Raw genomic sequence first — 13,704 nt, 5'->3', positions numbered from 1 at the left:
ATATTACATAAAAGTTTGGCATACATTTTGAGACGTTTAAACAAAACACTGCCCCGTGTCCTTACAGTTTGCATTCATTTCAAACACTTACGTTATTTAAAGGTAACCAAATTTGTGACACTCTGGTGATTACACTTTATAAGGATCGCTAGTGAGTAAACAGAACCCTAAAACCTGTCCATAGCTTCTCAGAACACAATAACGTGTTTTTAGAAACAATTACCTGAGACTTACAGGACCCAGGTAGACCTATTTATTTGTAAACCAGCGTAAAATCCCGTTCTACGGCCTCGATCATTACAGCGCATCCTTCCAGATCTCGCGAGAACTTTCGGTTCATGAGCGCCACTGCGAGCGCAGTGATGATGGCAAGCTGGAGTTCGTAAAGCGACGGAGGCAAAACTGTAGTGAAGCGCGTTACGGCTGGGGCAACATCCACATCATCTCTTCCCCCCTCTCGCATTGTTGCCCCTGCCTTTTTTGCTCTTTTTAACGAGGGGCAGGATTTGTCAGAAATATGCGTTGAAGCCGTGTTCCTCTTTCATTTTAAGTGATTATTTGAGGTATTTCCGACCCAGTGTGCTGCATCTCCGAAAGTAGCGGATTTCTCTTTTTTCCCCTCTACGTTGAAAACATCCTAGACAAACACGCCGCGTAAACAAGTTCATAAATGGGTGAGTACAACGTATTTGGAGCAAGTCCGTTCATTGTTATGCTAGATTTTGACCTCAGTGTGCTATAGATGTGTCATAAAACATTAATGAAACTGATATTATTAATAGTGTTGTGTTTGCATGATGCGTCCGTCGCACTGTTATAACTATAGAAAGATCTGATCATTTCAAGATGTGGACACGTTTGCATGTTTTCCCTCTTCTCTGCTGCTCAAAGATCATGAAGAGTTAAAAGCTGAATTTCATTTCCCCCAGAGGTTTCCTGCTCTCCTCCAGCTGTCCGTTATGTTTCTCTTTACAGATGTGGCTTTTACTACATTGTTTCATAAGGATGTAAAGGAATGCTCTTTTCATTATGCATATTATTTTAATATGCAATGCAACGTAAACTGATATCTCATTTGATCTGTTTCCATTTTTGGATTACCTTTAATAGTTCTGAATTGGCTACATCGAACCGATATTGTTTCTTTATGACTAATAAAGATTATTGTATAGATTTATGTTGGAATGTCTAATAATTAGCTAACTATTAGTCCCTACACAACAATAAATACAAAATAGTTTACAAAAAAAATTGGCTACTATTAATAATCCATAAATAGTCATAGACAGAGCTATTGGCAGTCTGATTGGCTGATTTATAGAACCGTTCACACTAAGGAACTAGAAAGATTTGTATCCACACATGCAGTTGATATCGGTCTGTTTATTTGAAGCGGGTCTGTCACTTTAAATACTCAAACTTGTTACAGCAGGATGGATTCTGATTGGCTGTAAATGTTTTTATCATTCATCAGCTGGATAAAATCTGATAAAAGTGATTCCAACGATATTGTTTCTCTGTTATCGTTAAAGTTGTGGTGATAACTAAAAAGATACCGATGTTAGCGTCCACACCAGCGAACAATATGGTTGTTTATTCTAAGCGCATGCTTGTATGTCACTTTAAATGCTCTAGCTCTTTAAACCAGGGTTGATTCTGATTGGCTGTAAATTATTTTATCGTTCGTCAGCTGGATAAAATCGTCTGAAAGTGATTCCAACTGCGTGATTTCGCAGTCTCTGTTATAGACTAGTTATAGTTATGGTGTTAACTGCAATTCTTTAATGAGAGAGATTTTTAGAACGAAAAATGATGATAAATATATATAGTAATTTAAGGTTATCATGACTTCCTACCTGTGAATAGTTAAACGCTATGACATAGCCCGCGAAACAAAAATGGCAGCCTCAAAGGATATACAAATGACATAAAATTAAAGGTATAGCAGCTTCGCTTGCCTTATGCGCCATTTTGTTTCTCCTCCATTTCCCTCAAATAAGCAAGAAGTAAGTAACTTTGGCGATAGAAATGACTGTAAATGAGCACAAGCCCTATATGGTCGGCCACACTTTGTTATAGCTACCACAATTCCTTGGGCTTGGGCAGTTCGGCTTGACTTTGCCTGGAACGCTACAAATTCTGATTGGCTGTCAATCAGCTGTGGGTAATATTTTTAAAGTAATTCCAATAATATCATTCCATGTTTTTACAGTCTTTATCGTTATAGTTTTATCCTCTTTGGTGTTTGGTTTATTTTCATACATTTCAGTGAATATTAAGTTAGTAAGTGTTCATTTAAATTCAGTGGAATGTTTCCAAAATGAAACTGGCAAAGTTTGATTGCAATCAAAGTGTTTTTTGAGACGATTAACCTAGGGTTATGATAAGTTTAAATGTTAACGTTAGAATGAGTACCTTACTTTTTTTTTTCTTTATCGATAATCTGTTTGACTCCGATATGCATCACAATACGGAGGAAAACATCGCACTACTTGGGTTTCACAGATTTTCTTTAGTTTTAAAGACCACAAATGCTTCTTACATTAGGTTTTATTGGGTAACACAACAGGATGTGTTTAAGTAAAGTTGACTTGTCTGTATATTTGTTATTTACAGTCGGCATCCCTTGACGCCCACAATCTCATCACAGTCAATAACTGGGCAGCTCCAGCCAAAACTGTTTTTAGCTTCTCAAAAATGCTAAAAATAGTCATTGGTGTTGTTTTCTTATACTGCACTAATGATATAAAACAGGGTGACAGACATTTTTGAGGAATGCCACACTATAGTGGACCGAGTCATAACTGCAGAGTCATCACTGTAAAGTAATCTCATATGTAAGACTATTGTACTGAGTCTATCATTAGCATTGGATTACAACCATTTATGGTTTACGTTTAACAAACTAAAAGCGACTTCTTATTGAAGGAAAAGCTAACAGATGTACAATCCTCTTATGATCCGTTCTGTTCTAAGCACTCTCCCGTGATGAGCTCATCAAAAACGGGGGCGTCTTTGACAAAACACCAATGTGAGACAGTCACACACGTGTCTCTGATCTTTTGGCAAGATTCATCAGAGCGTTTAGATCAACAGGAATGCGTGTTGAAAATTCAAATGGCACAATCCAGGTTTTGAGCACATTGCACATCACATTTGGTTACATTCTTTACTTACTAAAGCTATCCGTGCACAAACCCACCAGAGTGTTTGTTAGGAAAAGATTTGTTCATTTCTGTCTAAACATAAACGGTAACGGATATTAATGACCCAGGGCCAGCTGTGTATACCAACGATTTAAAAACATAAATCAATGGCACAAACAGGACTGCGGGACTGATATGACCTAAAATCAATCTGATAAATGATCCATGCTCGGCACTAAATGTGGAAATAATGTAAAACATGCAAAAAGTTTGTACCTTTTCAACACCTAAAGAGGTCCTATTAGTAAGGATAGCTTTCTCAAAAATGATTATACACTCACTTGTATGTTGTTTCAAACCTGTATGACTGACTTTCTTCTGTGGAACATAAAATAATATTTTAAACCAAAACATAATTGACGTTCATTGTATAGGGGCAAAAACACTGAGACATCTGTCAAACATCTATGCAAGTTTGGAATGACTTGAGGGCAAATTGGTGATCCCTTTAATGTAATATGCACCCTTTAAAGGGAAAATTTACAAAAGGTTTACTTTTGTACTCTGTTAACCCAAGGTAGTTGTCAAAACTCAACAAATTGGAGGTGATTAGTTAAAAATGTGAAAATAACTTGAAAATATATGTCAATTTAAATATACATTTAACTTTAGTAGTAGAAATTTAGCTGGCTATAACTAGCTAATTCAGCAAACGCTAATTTGTGCCAGTGCTTTGTTTCAGGTAAATATAAGTTTGTCTAAATTAGAAGAAACAAGTTTATGGAACATCTGAAAAAAATTAGATTATTTAAAATGTATCAGTTCTGTGAACTCAAAAGAAAAGGAAAGTTCTTAAATACTCATAAAAGGTAATTTGATTAACTTTCTAATTAGAATCAATTTAGTTTAATTTGAATTTGCTCTACTCAACCTAATTAATTCTTTTGAACATTAAGGCTTGTTCACACCGGAATGATTATCACATACGTTCATCGGCAACGTTTAACACCTCGTGACTAAAATAAGGGCGCCAATGTGAGTGTGCACAGCACACAACACGCAAAATGGCAGCCGTAAAAGCATCATTTAAAAAAAAGTTGTTTTTTTGGTTTGACGCACCGTGTTAAAAACTGTCCGGCTAATGAGATTTCCGCTTTTGTTCACATGCCTGGAGCTGCTGGAGTTACAGTAAAACACGACATGGTGATAGCACACTTGCCAAGCACACATTAGTACCTAAGAGAAGACGACAACGAAGAAGATGCAATGAGGCGAGATGAATGTAGACAAATGCCACAGCGAATAAAAAAAATCTTGATAAAAGGGATTTGTTAATATTATACATGACCCACCCGTGATTTCTGATTCAGCAGTGATCATCCTGACTGACAGCATTCTTAACCTATATTCCTAAAAATAAATATTTCAACTGGGTTTTTTGGATCCCCCAAAGAACCTCTCAGTGAGCAGTTCTTAAAAGAGCCATTTTGTATTTAACGTTCTTCATGGAACCATCACTGTTAATAGAGAACCTTTATTTTTAAGAGTGCAGGAATTTATTTTCCTCTGTCTTGAATTAAACATGCTATCAGTAAGATATTCATAGTGATCAAGGGGTCCCTGTGAATCGCATGCAAGTTAATGAAGCCCTGGCTTCCTCTGTTACTGTTTTGGCCGCAAGCTCCAGCTTTGCTTTTCGTCCCCAGTGATGTAATTTGCTTTGGATCCTGGGAAGTGTTACACTGTACTCCTTCTTCAGTCTCTTTACTATCATGGCTGCTGTATCATGCTCATTCACTGCCCTTTGGCAGAGAACAGGGAAGTGGTAAGAGAGGTATGTTTCTGTGTATGACAAGTTCTCGTTATAAAGGAGTATTTACACATCTACCACAAGTTCCTCCATGTTATGTTGGTTGCTGTTTTATTGCCAGTGGATACATTGTAGGGGAACCATTTGTTCATATATCACACTTTTCTGCTTGAAAGTGACGGGTTTGGAAGATCTAACATGTCCAACTTTTGTTTTTGTTTTTTAGGTTATTAAATATTTCAGCTAATTGAACTATTCTTTCAGCTTCCAATATACTTTATGTATTGTTTAGCACATCTTACCATGTTTAAATTCATTACTACTGAAGCACAGAAACTGGTAATTCTGCAGATGCCTTCTGGGCATGCCTGTGTTGAATAATAGTATTCATTAATTCAGAAAAGAGTTATTTTAGATGGCATAGATATAAAAAAATTCATTGTACCGGAGGGAAATGCACAATATGCAGTAATAAAAACTATAAGGCTTCGTATCAGATGGAAGAACAATAAAAAGTTTTCCTTGTAAAAACGTAAGGAAGAAAGAGTAATGTGTTTTGAAGCATGAGTAATCATTGATTTCTTAAGTCTAAAGGAGATTGCTCCATTCAAGAGTTTATGTGCAAGGCAGGCTTAAAGTCTCATGTGGTACTAGAGAAGATCCACCACAGTGAGTGTAAGAGTTTTGTACAATATTGTGCAATAGCTCCAGATTTATTCATCACGTACAGTCAAAAACATCTGCTGAAAGAGCTTTTGGCGATGAATAATTTAAGTTTTGTTACACTCGCTGAACATTTCGCTTTTAAATCTTGCATTTAAGCTATGTTGAAACTTTGCCTCCGCAGTATGCTCTAATATATTCGTGCCAGGACATACAAACAACCAAGTGCTTTGTAATGACAAGGACCTTCATGATTTATTAATGTGTTTGACTTTGGAGCAGTAACTCTAAAAGAGAGATGAAAAATTGTTGTGTGTTAGCTGTAAGGAAGTAGTCTTAAACTCAGGCTTTGAGCACAAGAGTGTTTGTCTACACACTACATCATTTAATGGCAGGTTAACTGCATGTTTTATGCTTCTTAGAAAAAATGCGTCATTTTCACTTGTATGTTAGATTCTCTGAATTTCTGCATATGACCCAAGTATAACCCACATAATAAATGCCTTGGCTGACACAATTTGGGACACTTGAACACATGGCGAGCCACATGTGGTCATGCGTTTAAGAGGACCTTCCCCTTTTCTTCTACTGTAAATGTCCTGTGTGTGTGTGTGTGTGTGTGTGTGTGATTATATATATATATATATATATATATATATATATATATATATATATATATATATATATATATACACACACACACATATATATATATACACATATACACAGTGTCCAAAAATATCAGGCATGTTAGTATTTTCACACGAAAACAATGGTTTTAAGCCAGTTATTTATATATATTGCTGTAGTGTGTCAGTAGGAAATATCAGTTTCAGGGCCTTAACAACCATAGACATTCAGGGGGGAAAGCCAGAATATTATTATGTAATATTTTACAAAAATACTTTCTCTGAATGTTTGGATTTAATCTCAGTAGCAAAAAGTGTGATACGTAGGAGGTTTGATTCATTTTTTCGATTAAATTATTTGTAAAGAGTTTGTTTTAGTACGTTCAAAACACTGATTTGTTTGTCATCACAGTGTTCAGAAATGTCCTGTCATACTAAAATGTTTTAGTAAAAGATACACTACACTGTAAAAAAAAATGCAGGTCTCCAATTGAAAATGTTCTAATGACTGATCACATCTAAATTTTTCAGTTGGCCAAATTTAATTTCTGTTAATTAAATTGCATCAGTTCACAAAAATTAAATGTAACCAACTGAAAAATTTAGATGTGATCAGTCACTAGAAATCTTTCAATTGGAGACCTAATTTTTTTTTTACAGTGTGCCTTATCAGACAGTCATGTTTCGAACGGTTATGAATCAGCGTATTGATTCATGATTCGGATCGCCAAAGTCGCGTGATTTCAGCCGTTTGACACACGATCCGAATCATGAATCAATACGCTAATTAAGGGAATGGGAGATGAGACTCTGATAGGTTTATTGCACGTCACGCCCAAAACACACCCATGACTCATTAAGAGACTAGATACAACCCTTTTGGACCATGCGCTGGGCGTGCCATCCATTTATTATTATTTAATTTTTTTGGTCATTAAACTAGAAAAAGTGGATTCGGAAAAGCCCTAAGTGCACCTATGGCATGCACTTCAGACCATGCGCTCAGACCATTAAAATAGGGCCCATAATGTTGTGACGTGATGTTTTTTTTAAATTACATTTTTTACTCATTTATATAAATTGTATAGACTTTGTGTAGGATTGCATGGCAGTGGTGATGATAGACAGCTGCGTACTTCAATAGTAATGTCTCTAGTCAGGTGTGGTTGAGAGTCAACTACACCCAAACTACCCATGTCGAATCAGGTGATTAATGTACATCATGTCAGTGTTACTTCATCTGTTGCCCTGGCAACAGATCTGACTAAAGCTAATATGAAAGGACATTTATGTCTCTCCTAAGCGTTAACCAGACCACAACACAGTGCAGTTGGTGAAATGGGTCAGGACTACGCCCGTGATCACAGCACCGTTCTGAATGTAGTATGCTTGTGTTATGAGTCTGCCACATTTCGCTGTGTTCTTTGTATCTGGGTCGTTTTCTACAGTTATATTTGGTCTCCTTTCCTTCCATCTACATTCTGAGGGGTGTAATAGGTCAGGGTGGCATGAAATGGTTTGGCTGTGAAAGATATCAGCTGTGTCATGTTGGAGTCATTCAACTGAACCAGCAGTCAGACAGACTTGAGCATGAGCTCTTTGCTGTATAAAAATACTTTTGCCAATGTAATTAATTTAATTTAATTCATGTCCGTTCCATTTAATGCAATCTAATACTGTAAATTTGATTAACCTTCAGGGAGTACATGAAGGAACGGCAGTCATTCTGCGTCAGCATGCGAGAATTACCAATTAAAATCAGCTATAAGTCACAAGCTCCCCATAGACAAGAAACAATGAGGGATTTTAGTTCAGTTCAATCACATCATTAGCCAAAAAGGTTGTTTGTACAATGCTGGAACATTATTGATCTTGTTCTGAATCAATGCAACCTAGCAGTAATGCGTGTATCTCTTAATTTCCGAGATTTATGCAAATGTGAGGCATTGGATTATGGGTGTAACGCTTGTAATAGAAAATGGATCAGGCAAACATGAATTCAGTGAGTATTACACATCGACCGTGCTGATGTTTAATGCATAAACTCAAAGAGTTGTGTTGTGCTGTGAAAAGCGCGTCACATGGTTTTACTGAGGTCCTCTAAAGAAGACAAATACTTGTTTCACATCAGTGCAAATCAGCTGAATCCAGACACACAAGCTAAAGGAGCTACTTAAGAAGATGAGTATTTATAGCTGCTCAGGGAGATGACTAGCATGCAGTGACGGGGGTAACAATGCCTCTAATCTTTAATGCACACACGTGGTGCGCAGGTCACTTTTGTTCATTCTGTGAATGGTGTTTGCTGCCATAATATGTTGTAGGTGGTTGTCAGGGTGTTGCTATGCAGTTGCTAAAATGTTTAGAGTTGTTTTAGTGCTTGCTATGCCGTTGTTGGGATGGATATAGATTGTTGGTAGTTGGTTATTAGGGAATTGCTATGGCTCAAATGTCTATTATGATATTATATCAGTATATCCGGTATTATATCATTTAAATCACCATGTGATACCTGAGCAGTTACCTAGAATATATGGCCTGGTATTGGCAACTGCCTTATGATATGATCGTTGCAAATCATTTAAGAAAATCGCAGGGATGTATTAAGTTAAATATTGTATTAAATATATATATATATATATATATATATATATATATATATATATATATTATTAAATTATAGTTGAAATATGTTATTATAAAACATGTTATACTTAATCAGATACCTTAATAAATTATAAAATTAAAACCCAACATAAATCCCAAGATTGAGATTTTACTTCCTTTTACAGATAAAACAAATCAACAAAAATCAAAGGAATGTTTTCTTTATGGGGATTGTTTATTTGAAAATATTTTATTAAAAATATATATTGTATAAATTATATTTCAAATATAGTTTACATACATGTCATTTTAGTTAAACATCTAATTCTGTTATCCTTTAATAGTACTTTAATATAATCAATTCATTAACACTTTCATTTCTGAGTAATTATTCTGAGAATGTATTTCCTCTTACAGAAGTCAACAAAAAGCACAGGAAGTGTTTTACCCTCATATTTTCCCTTCCTAACCCGAATGTGTCACTAATAACTGGATCTTGATTTAGTCTCTCTTCTGACCAATAAAAGAAAGAGCTTTGTTGTTTTATTTCTATCATTCTAGTGTGTTTGTTTGGGTCAGTTGAAGAAAGGTCATGCTGAAGTCAGACAGAGACTGACATTTGTGGATGTGGCGGAGTTTCAAAAATAACTCAAGTATTCTTGGTGTGCGGGTGTAAGTGTGTGTGGTAGGTTTTTTTGGAAGATGTTACACTATAAACATATTGTGCTTTATTTCGCATTTTTATTTCTAATCGAGACGAGAGAGAGAGATGATAGTGCTCAAAAAAAATAAGAGTTGGGCTAACTTGATGGTTCTCATGCAGGATGTCAAGGTCTAGATCCATCTAATCCATATGAATTGAGTGGTTTTGTCCAAATTTGTCCAAAATGAGACACAATCGCTTTATATAATGAACAGATTGAATTTAGGCTTTTATTCACTTATAAACATACATCAATGCCCACATCAGTTGTGGTAAACGGAAGCTCAAGCATGTTCGCTTGACGTGTGAGAACCAATGAGGTTCATTCTCTTGTTACAAGAACCGATGAGGTTCATTCTCATGCTGCAAGAACCAATGAGGTTCATTCTCATGCTCCAAGAACCAATGAGGTTCATTCTCATGCTCCAAGAACCAACGAGGTTCATTCTCATGCTCCAAGTACCAATGAGGTTCATTCTCATGCTCCAAGAACCAATGAGGTTCATTCTCATGCTCCAAGAACCAATGAGGTTCATTCTCATGCTCCAAGAACCAATGAGGTTCATTCTCATGCTCCAAGAACCAATGAGGTTCATTCTAATGCTCCAAGAACCAACGAGGTTCATTCTCTTGCTCCAAGTACCAATGAGGTTCATTCTCATGCTCCAAGAACCAATGAGGTTCATTCTCATGCTCCAAGAACCAATGAGGTTCATTCTCATGCTCCAAGAACCAATGAGGTTCATTCTCATGCTCCAATAACCAATGAGGTTCATTTTCATGTTGCGCAGCATGTTTGAGCTTCCTTTTTCCCATCCATATATTTCTAAAAGCACAGGATCTTGATACATTTTGTCACGGAAAACCGTCATCCGATGTTATACTATATCCTGATTATCCTAACGGCAATTCCACTGAAAACTTTAATTAGTTGAAGGACCCCATTCAAGCTCATGTTACTGAAGCCCCGTGTGAAGACCATGACATGCACATGGTTAGTTTTTGTCTCAGAATTGTTCAAATATTTAAAACAAATTGGACCCACTATAAAAGTGTTACGTCTTTTTTTTTGTCCTTTGGTGTGAAACCCCTAAATTATATTTTTTTAAATAAAAAAAGTTAAACTACATCATAATGGAAAACTATACAAATGTAAAAAACTCAGTTTTCCCACACTGTAAAAACATGTTAACCCAGTATAGCCTATATAGAATCACTTCTGGTGCTTGACAGAGCAAGATATACAGAAAAAACGAGCCGTATTGGGCCGGATTGTTCATATAGTATCTGTGACTGGAAAAAAACGACCCAATGCAATGACTAGAGGTGTCTTTTTTTCGTCAAAATACATGCTGCTCCTCCAAATATCATACGACATGCCTACTTAACATAAATCACCATCTTGCGACAGCATGTCATAAAATAGCATGTAATAAAAGCAAGATGACAAGTTATAACTGTAATTAAAGTAAACTATATCGGTTCTATCTTCATGCAGCATATATTCTCTGACTCCGTAGGCATCTTACAACAGTTCCCACACCAGCGATTTATAGATTATCATGACAGAGCATGCTAATCAATAGGGGTGTAACAATATATCGCAATATAAAAATGCAACAATATGTATCGTTGATGTAAATGATATGATTCACGATATAGAATTGTTTTATCCAAAGCTTAACTTGTTATAAGGTATAATAGTAACATAAAATAACATAAAAATGTAAACTGTCATCATGTACTCCCATGCATGCTGTTTAGTTTAACTTATAAACACATGAATATATTCTTTATAAATTCCGAGAGATTTCTGTCCTTTCATTTCAAGTTCATCCCTTTTAAACTTAATAACCAATAAGTGTCATAAAGGCATCGTACAAATAACTATTCAAGTGGGCTAATCCAAAACTAAGTATTCTGAAAAGACACGTTGGCTTTATATTATGAACAGATTTACCTCAACGCACATACTGTAGTAAACACGGACGGTCAAACGATTGCACGATTTGTGAAAATAACATATACAGAATTAAAATTTTTGGATGAGCTAAATATTTACATTTTGGGAATAGTCATTTTGACTCGCTTTCTTGTGATTAGAACTGTGACGGATTGCATTGATCATCTGAAGCACACGTGCTGCCGGAATAACACTTCTCAAAGTCAAATTTAAATCACCTGATCACATTTGGTTTTAGTAGTATGATTATTCAAAGCATTTTAGATGGTTTATTCTTATATGTATAGTGAATTAATAGCGGGAGAGGTGGGACATAGCGAGCACTAGCAGAGAATGCTGCCGGCATTGAAAGCGTGAGTAAAAGTGTGTGAAAAAAATTACGTTTACGGAGTTTGTGACATTAATACATTAAAGGACTATATAATGTTGAATATAATGATGCAATGGGGGAATATCTGTGGGTCCTGATAATTATACAATAATAATAATATATTTTATTAATAATAATAATAAACTTTATTTTGGCTTTAAATATTGCAATATCATATCGAGATTTCAGTGACACAAGTGTATCGTTAAACCCCAACTAATCAATAACTTGAAGATAGTTAACTTCATACATAAATTTGTCAACGAACTATTCAGAAATGCCCTGTTGCATTCTACATCACTCTCCATCATTGCCAGACTCTGGTTTGAACATAAAAGGCAATAAAGTTTCTGACATAATCAGTTTAATTCTGGTAACTGGAGCTGCTTACACAAGCTCTTGAAGCTCCGCCCTTCTCTAGAAAGGGGTCCAGGAACAGCAGCTCATTTGCATTCACCCTCAAAAAGTGACAATTTTAACATGCTATAAAAATGATCTGTTGGGTTTTTTGAGCTGAAACTTCACATAAACACTGGAGTCATCAAAGACTTATTTTAATTATTTTAAAAAGGGGGTATAATAGGAACCCCTTTAAGATATCTTTATTCACTTTTTGAAGAGGCAGGGGTAGTTGTGTAGCTGTCAATGGAGACAGAACTGGCTCAGATTTTATTAAAGATATCTTTATTTGTGTTCCAAAGATGAACGAAAGTCTTACGGGTTTGGAAGTGTGAGTAAATGATGAATTTCATTTGTTTTGGGTTAATTAACCACTTTTAAAAAAAACAAATTTACAGTTTTTCCAAACAAAGCAATGCAGGAAAAGTCTGCAGAGATTCTACCTGGGCCTGATCAGCCATTAGAGATGATAAATCTCCATATAACAACACAGACTGGAGCATTTCTGTAGTCATATATTGTGTGTGGGTTTGTGCCGGCAGGTTTTTTATATCGGTGCATATGTGTAGGCGCGTTCCACCAGATGTTTGGAAGTATTCGGTACCTTTGTGTTTGTTATGGCTGCGGGCTGACCGAATTCTTTTATACTACATGCTTTTCTCCCTGCACAGCTAAGCAGAATGTTCTACAGGGTCATCTGAGGGATCATATAGACCATGCTTTTATCTATTTTTGAATATCTAATAGTATCAATAATACCCTTGTGCATGTAGAGATAATCCGGGTAGGTGGTGTCCAATATAAAACCCGTAGTCAGAGTTACCATATACAGCAAAGATTATATAAAAGTCACAAAGGATGTTTGCAATGTCCTGCTGTGTGTGTTTGTGTCTGTGAAACATACATTGCATAAGCGAAGTGTAGGTGTGATCTCGTCTTTTGTGGCATGGTTTGATGACTCATAAACGCATTATTGTGATATTCTATCTCCATCTTTCATCCCCATCCTAACGGTAAACCCTTCTCACCATCATGACTTCATGCTAATGCACAATTCAATTCAAACCCACTGGGAGGATGGCATGCTCATCCTGCACTTCCTTAACAGAAGAGAGCCTCTGTTGTTTAGTAGAGTTCAAAAAGCTTCTTTTAAATATTACAAGCAAATAACATGAAAATATCTGGTCACTTTAATTTCTCGGTTCCTTGTTTTGTTGCATTTATTTCCACCTTAATCTCACCTAGAGGAATCTTGCTATCTGCAGTGAAAACATGATGCCTTCTGATGCGTCAGGGGCCTATCAGCTCTATCTCTATCTTTCACTTGCTATCTCAGTAAATGTTTTATTATTGTATATAAATGATTATGTGATAAAGATATGCAATTACGATGTTGTCAGAGCACACATGACAA

The 13,704-nt window shown here is 36.0% G+C and overlaps 1 protein-coding gene across 4 annotated transcripts in view; it reads left to right on the top strand.

Annotated features, from left to right (window-relative positions):
* Window positions 1–339: 339 nt before the first annotated feature.
* The window catches only part of sh3kbp1 (SH3-domain kinase binding protein 1), a 61,367-nt gene continuing 48,002 nt past the window's right edge, over window positions 340–13,704 (top strand). For 2 of the 4 annotated variants that reach the window (XM_067435632.1, XM_067435630.1), the window contains exon 1: window positions 340–674. In XM_067435632.1, coding sequence (XP_067291733.1) covers window positions 671–674 — 4 coding nt within the window. In that variant the 5' untranslated portion in view covers window positions 340–670. The remainder of the gene's footprint in view (window positions 675–13,704) is intronic. The other 2 variants (XM_067435631.1, XM_067435629.1) reach the window with 1 other exon arrangement.

This window comes from Pseudorasbora parva, chromosome 24, assembly GCF_024679245.1.
Source record: "Pseudorasbora parva isolate DD20220531a chromosome 24, ASM2467924v1, whole genome shotgun sequence".
Lineage (NCBI taxonomy): Eukaryota > Metazoa > Chordata > Actinopteri > Cypriniformes > Gobionidae > Pseudorasbora > Pseudorasbora parva.
This window is presented reverse-complemented; position numbering and strand designations above follow the sequence as displayed.